The sequence below is a fragment of the Octodon degus genome, unplaced genomic scaffold, assembly GCF_000260255.1.
Source record: "Octodon degus isolate 3935 unplaced genomic scaffold, OctDeg1.0 scaffold00184, whole genome shotgun sequence".
In the NCBI taxonomy this organism is placed as follows: domain Eukaryota; kingdom Metazoa; phylum Chordata; class Mammalia; order Rodentia; family Octodontidae; genus Octodon; species Octodon degus.
Window position 1 is genome coordinate 2,098,211 of NW_004524760.1, and position 7,675 is coordinate 2,105,885.

The window sequence follows — 7,675 nt, forward strand, 5'->3', positions numbered from 1 at the left end:
TGTAAATGCTATTATGGAACTAACAATGTAATCATTGGAAAGGAGGGCTTTTTCTGGTATTTCAAAAAGGTCACTGCAGCTTGGTTTGAAATTTGTACTGTTTCTATCACTAATAAAGTTATGACTTATTGGATGATAAAAAAAATACTACTCCTGTTCCCTTAGTATTTTTCTCCATATATATACATGAATGGTACATTTATAAGGCATTGATTAATTTGGGCCTGGCCTGTCCCCCACACGTCCTCTACATGATCTGTTCTTTCAGTATTATTTTTGTTATTCTTCATGTTGTTTAAGTGAAGAAGCAATAAGTCTTAGTAAGTGAACAGGGATTACAAGAAATCTTTCATCAGTGCTTTTATAAGGGAGACTTTGCCTCTGGGTGATACCGACCAAAACAACCTATGAACACAAAGAAATGGTATGGCCAGTTTTACTATTATAAATAGTAATGATGTCTAGACCTCAGTGTAATGACAGAAAAAGAACACCTTGTATAAATTGTATGCCAGTAAAAACAACAGAAAAATACAGTTACATTTGGATTTCAGATAAACAGTACCTAATTTTTCAGTATATTCCTATTCCCAGTTTAGCTGGGCATTCCCTACTTTATCTGACAACACCAGTTAAGATGAAATAAAATTCCAGGGTTAGATGGATTGGAAAGTTGGGTCACAGTTCTTAAGGTACAAATTAAATATAAATGAACATGTGTATTTGAATTTTTAAAAGTCTTATGGTACTCTGGTATGTTTTGAAAGAGCTCTTATCTTTGAAATGTATTTACTAAAACATTGATGAAATTGTGGAATGCTTGGGGTTTTCTTCTAAATAATGCAGGAGTTAAGGGGGTGGGTAGGAGACAACTAGCTGTGGGTTGGTGGGTATATGACAGTTAATTACCTCATTTGGACTACTTATGAATTATTCCCTGAGAAAAGAATGTGTGTGTGTGTGTGTGTGTGTGTGTGTGTGTGTGTGTGTAAGTCAAACCTTTAGGTTTAAGAAAGTTCCATCATCTAAGCATCTCCAGGGCCCATTGTCCGAGCATAGGTACAGTGAGAGGAGGCTGCATGTGGAGGCACAGTTTCTGCACCAGTTTTGGAATCCTTGGCTTGCATCTTTGTTCCTTGGCTGGCCTATCTATCACCTTGATTTTTGTCTCTATCCTTCCACGGAACAATGCATTTTTGCCAGTTATAAGCCTTTAGGAGTTCGGATTGTTCAGGAGGATATTTGGGGCAGCTCATGAGGAGGAGAGCCAGGGTAAGTAGAAGGAGATGATGCTTTATGGCCAGCTGTTTGAAAAGAACTGAACATGTGAAATAAACTGTTCAGTTAGGTCAAAATAATAAACATTACATTTTTCAATTTGTTCATGGTTTTTCCAAAACAAATCTTTTTAAGTGATTGGATTGAAGCCCTAGAAAATTAATAAATTCAGTAAACAGCCTAATAAGTCAACATAGGTTCAGTTCTCCTAGCAGGTGAGCCATCACCAGCTGGGAATACTCAGCCTCTGGCATTATTCCAGGAAGTTATTTATTGATGGACACATTTAATGGTTTTCTTTTTTCTGATTCCAGGATTTTCTTCAAATGCTGTTGGAGAATATCCCAGAAGAAAAAAGGTGAGGACCAATTTAGGAATTAAGAGTCCAGTTTTTCTTAAAGTACTGAAAATGACTGCACCAATTTGGCTTATTACAATGTAAAAAGTTCAGTCTTTCTCTCTTAATAAAGGCAGGGTCCTAGCTCAGCCAGTGGAGTCACAGGATTTCCAGCCAGACTTTGGGGCAGGCCCAGGTGGATATTGGTGACCAGCAAACACAATCTAGTGTCCCCAGAGTCAGGAATCCTGATGGAAGTACTGGAGGATATCCTGCCACACTTCTGGCCTCATCTGCTATAGGAAAGAATGGAAAAGAAAAGAATTCTAAAAGCTAGGGCAGCTCAAGTGGTTTAATATATGGAAAGATTGTTTAACTGAAGGTAAAAATGCAGTGTTGTAGTATGAACTTAGGATGTAAAGCCAGGTTCTCATAGGTTTTAAATCCAGATTTGCTGTTTCCTAACTATGAAAGTTGGAGCAAGTCACTTAATCCCTCCATAGTTCAGTTTTCTATTCTTATTAGCAAGGATTTAGGAAGGATTAAAGGAACTGTTTATAAAGTAAGCACTCAATTAATGACTGCTACACTATAATGACATAGTCAAAGTCTATGTACCAGGCATTGTATACAGGATTTATGTACAGTTATCATTCAACCCTCATAAGAGCACTTGCCATTACATCACTATCATAGCAATTATTATAAACAAATGTTTGTTGGGAGTTTACTTTATGAAGATACTCATTGAATTATCAGAATGATATTCTTTAGTGCATTGCGGTTTTATTCTTTTTTTTAACCAAGAGGGGGAATGAATATCCACCCTGAGTCTCATGCTCTCTGTGGTAGGGCTGGGATTTGAGCCCAAGTGGATTTGTATCTGATATTAGAAATAGGAAAATTGAAGCTCTTAGAAGTTAATTTTCCAAAATTTCTTAGCTGGTGAGATAGCACATACTGGAACTAGGTTGGCATGGCCATATCCCATGAGCTTTCAGTGTATTCCTCAGCATGGGCTCACTGCCCTGGCAAGGAAGGAGGTACTCATCCTCAGAAGTATTCAGTTTTAGGCTGCCCAGCTCTCTACAGAGTTTGTAGAGGAGATTTAGGACTTTTCTTCCAGGTGGACTGTATTAATCCCAGTTGAATTCTATTTTCTTGTGTTAACTTGGACCCTAAAAGTAAATACCTGAAATATAGTTTATAGTACCCAAGTTAATATTTATACATTAAAGGGGGCATCTTAATTATTTATTTGAAGATAAGATCCTATTTTCTGTTTTGCCTCCCTCATGTATGTAATATATTGATTCTTCTTTATTTTCACATTCCCCTCTCCTCTCTGTAACCCATCTTTCCCTCCTTTTTACAAAAGCTTTGTTTCCATTTTTCCTTCTATTCTTTTTTACTTTTTCTTTCCTTTTCCTTATTCTCCTTGTCCTTTGAACATGTTCTTATGATTTCCCAATATCTATCCTCCACTATATTCTTTCTTTATCCTTTGGATTTCTCATACAAGAGAAACAATGAAGTATTAAATATGTGTGCAATTTATTTCACTTCAGATTATAGTCTTGAGGTGTATCCATTTTGCTACAAGTTACTCAAGTGTATCCTTATTTATGGTAGAGTAGTCCTGCATTGTATATAAATACAACACTTTCTTTACCCATTCATCTGTTGATGAGCATATGGGGTATTTTTAAGATTTATCTATTATAAATTGTGCTGCTATAAGCATAGATGAGCATATCTAACTGTGACTTGATGCTTTTAATTCTTTTGATGTGCTCACAGTTGATTGTAATATTTCCTGTTGGGTTAGGGCATTGTTCATAAAGTCTTAGCCTATACCTGTGTCTTCCAGAATTTTACATATTCTATCTTCCAGCAGATTTAGTGTTTCTGGTTTTTTTATTTGGATTTTTGATCCATTCCATTAGTTTAGTGCATGCTGAGAGACATAAGTCTAGGTTCAGTTTTCAGTGTGTGGAAATCCAGATTTCCCAGCACCACTTATTAAAGACACTATTTTTATTCCACTGAAGGTGTTTGGCTCCTTTGTCAAAGATAAAATATCTGTGCTTGGAGCTGTTGGAATTGTTTCTTCTCTTCTATTGTATTCATTGTTCCTTGGGTCTGTTATATCTTTTGCCAGTACCATACTGTTTTTATCACAGTAACTTTGTAGCATAGCTTCAAATCCAGGATTATGATGCTTCTGGCCTTAGCATTCTTGCCCAAAGTTGCTTTTGCTGTTTTAGGTCTCTTCTGATTCCATATGAATGTTAGGATTGTTTTCTCTAATTCTACAATGTATGCTATTTTGGTACTTTGATTGTGATTGCATTAAATCTGTATAACAGTTTTTGAAGTATAGCTGTTTTTACTATATTGGTTCTACCTATACAAGAATGGGATACCTTTTTTCATTCATTCATTCATTCATTCATTCATTCATTCATTCATTCATTTGGTATAGGGTCTCACTATGCAGCTCAGACTCCTAGAGATCCTCCTGTTTTCTGCCTTCCCATCTCTGGGATTGTGTGCACCACCACGCCCAGTCTCTATGGCCTGTTCAGCATGCCTGGTGTTGGGGCTGGCATGGCCTGTGGTGCTGGGTATTGAACCCCAGTCCCTGCACTTGCCTAAGCAGGTGCTTAGTCGGCTGAGCTATCTCACCGTCCTTTTCCATTTTCTGTTAGCCTCTTCAATCTCTTTTTTCAAAATACTGTAGTTTTTCAGTGTAAAAGTCTTTCACTTCCTTTGTTAGACTGATTCCTATGTATTGCATTTTTCTAGATGCTGTTGTGAATGGCATTGTTTCCCTAATTTCTTTTTCAGTGAGTTGTAATTCATTTACAGGAGTGCTATTGATTTTTGAATGTGGACATTGTATCCTGCTATGCTGCTAAATTTGGTTATTCTAGAAATCTTTTGGTGAAGACTTTGGACCTTCTGTGTAGGGTATCATGTCATCATCAAATACTGATAATGTAACTTCATCCTTTCCTATGCATATTCCTTTTATTTCATTCTCTTGTCTAGTTGTCTGACTAATGTTTCCAGAATTATATCAAACAGGAGTGGTGACAGTGGTCCTCCCTATCTCATTCTTGATTTTAGAGTGAAAGCTTTAAGTTTTTGTCCATTTGATATGATATTGGCTGTTGTTTTGTGATAGATGGCTTTTTAACAGATTGACGTTAAGTATTATCCTAGTTTTCTCTATTTTTTTTTTTTATCATGAAAGGGTTTTGGCCTTTGTCAAACACTTTTTCTGCATCTATTGAGATGATCATGTGGTTTTTGCTCTTGCTCTTGTTAATGTGTATTACATTTGTTGATTTACATATGTTGAACAATCCCTATATCCCTGAGATGAATCCTAGTTGTTCATGATATGTAATATTTTGATTTATTGTACTCTGCCAATATCTTATTGAAGACTTTTATATTTATGTTCATGAAAAAGATTGATCTGTAGTTTTCTCTTTTCTTTTTCTTCCTTTCCTTTCTTTTTCTTTTCTTTTCTTTTTTCTTTTGTGGTACTGGGGATTGAACTCAGGATCCTGCACTTGCCAGGCAAGTGCTTATTCTACTGAGCTATCTCCCTGGCCCTCTTTTCCTTTTCTTGCTTGTATCTTTCTCTGCTTTTAGTATCAGAGAAATGCTTTCTTCCAGGAATGATTTTATAAATACTGCTTCTCTTTCAATTTCATTATAAAGTGTGAGGAGTAGTGGCAGTTGACGCTCTCTAAAACTCTCGGTGACGCTGGGGATATAGCTCATGGGCACAGTGCTTGCTTGGCAAGCACAAGGTTGTGAGTTTGATTTCCAGTACCAAAAAATAAAATAAAATTTTTGGAAAATTCAGCAGAGAATCTGTCAGGATGTGGGCATTTCTTTGTTGATTTTTTTTCTTATTCTTTAATTTCATTGACTGGTAATGAGTTATTTAGAATTTTTATATTTACTTGATTCATCTTTGGTTAGTCATATGTATCTAGGAATCTGTCAATTTCTTCTGCATTTTCCATCTTACTAGAGTACAATTTCCCAAAGTAGGTATTGATGCTCTTTTGGATTTCTGTAGGGTCCGTTATAATTTTGCCCTTTTCTATTTGTTTGGATTTGGATTTTTTTTTCTCTCCTGTTTTTGATAAGGTTGACTAAAGATTTGTCTACTTTATTTTTCCAAACCCAACTCTTCAATTCATTGATTCTTTGTATTGTTTTCTTAGTCTCAATTGCATTGATTTCTGATGTTTATAATTTCCTCCCTTCTATATACTTTGGATTTAAATTGCTTTTCTTTTTCTAGGACCTTGATGGTTAGCATTAGGTTACTTGCTTCAGCTTGCTCTGTTTTTCTAATGTATAAATTTTCCTGATAGGATTGCTTTTATTGTGTCCCATAAGTTCTAATATGTTATATTAGCATTGTCTTTTAATTGTAGAGACTATCCAGTTTCTTTTTTAATTTCATCTGTGACCCCATTGGTTGTTCAAGAGGGTGATATTTAATTTCCATGTAGTTTTGTGGTTTCTTTTATTATTTATTTTTACTTTCATTGCACTGTTATCTGATAAGATGCATAAGATAGTTTCAGTTCCTTTGCATTTACTTAAGCATGTTCAGTGAGCTAGTATGTACTCCATTTTGGAGGAAGTCCTATGTACTTCTGAGAAGAATGTATATTCCACTGTTGGGTAGAACATTGTGTAGATATATATTAAGTCTATTTGTTCAAAGATTTGGGTCAGGTGTGATATTTCTTTGTTTTTTTTTTTTTGTTTTGTTTTGTTTTTGTTTTTGTTTTGTTTTGTTTTGTTTTGTTTTGTTTTGTTTTGTCTAGTTGATCTATTTGTGACAGTGGGGTATTGAAGTTTCCTATTATAATTGTATTAGTGCTTATCTGATTCTTCATCTCCATTAGAGTTTGTTTTATATAGTTGGATGGATTTGGTGCATATATATTTATGATTATTATCTCTTTTTCTTGGATTGTTTTTGTAACAAGTATATAGTGATCTTGTCTCTTCTGATCAGTCTTGGTTTGAAATATGCTTTGTTTGAAAATAAAATAGCTACCCCTGCTTTTTTCTGGGTTCCTGTTATTATGGAATATTGTTTTTCATCCTTTGATTTTCATTTGTGAATTTCTTTTTAAGTTAAATGTGTTTCTTGGATGCAGCAGATTGTTGGATCTTGTTTCTTGATTCATTCTGTCAATCTGTTTCCTTTGTTCCTCGAATGCCTTCAGGGCACTTTTGGCCAGCTGGAGAGTTGTGAGGTTCGAACTCCAGCAACCTGAGGCTGACAGCTTTGTGGAAGCAGCCACTTAAAGGACTGAGCTAGGGCCAGGCCCCCAATCTGTTTCCTTTGATTGGTAAATGGAGACCAGTTTTGTTAGTGATTATACTTGATACATATTGACTTATCCTTGTCATATTATTTTCTTCTTGTTGGTTCCCTTTCTTTCCATTCTATTTAATTGCTGTCCTTGCCTGGTAGATTCATTGTATTAGGTTCCTGGAATTGTTGTCTTAAGTGAATTTTTTTAGAATATCGCTTACAACTTTTGGAGTAGTAGGTTTGGTGGTCATGGATTTCTTCAAATATTCTTTGTCATGAAAGTATCTTATTTTTCTATTGATTTTGAAAGATAGTTTTGTGGGGTACATCAATCTGTGTTTTGGAGGTTGTTTTCTTTTAGGACTTAAAGGCTCCTCCTTTCTGAACCTTTTTATGCATGTAACAGATTTCCAAATGTAGAAATGAATTCTTTGATACAGTAAGTGTTAGATTTGTGTAATATCAATCATCTGTATGTTGATGGTCTGTCTTATAAGCAGTCTAAGTTGGGTATCTCAGAGTGAGGTATCAGGGCTTCTTGCCTCCAGGAGAGAATCTGGGGAAAATAAGTGTGTGGACAGTTTTCTTTCTTTTTCTTTCTTTTTCAAAGTTTTATTGATAAACAGATAGCAATGAGACAGTTTCAAATCAAATCGGAAGTACAGTTTCAACAAATAATACACTGCACATATTCT

The 7,675-nt window shown here is 35.3% G+C and overlaps 1 protein-coding gene across 1 annotated transcript in view; it reads left to right on the plus strand.

Annotated features, from left to right (window-relative positions):
- CUNH9orf3 (chromosome unknown C9orf3 homolog) overlaps positions 1-7,675 on the plus strand; it is a 404,210-nt gene that overhangs the window by 274,238 nt on the left and 122,297 nt on the right. Inside the window, exon 10 of the mRNA XM_004643795.2 lies at positions 1,593-1,636. Coding sequence (XP_004643852.1) covers positions 1,593-1,636 — 44 coding nt within the window. The remainder of the gene's footprint in view (positions 1-1,592; positions 1,637-7,675) is intronic.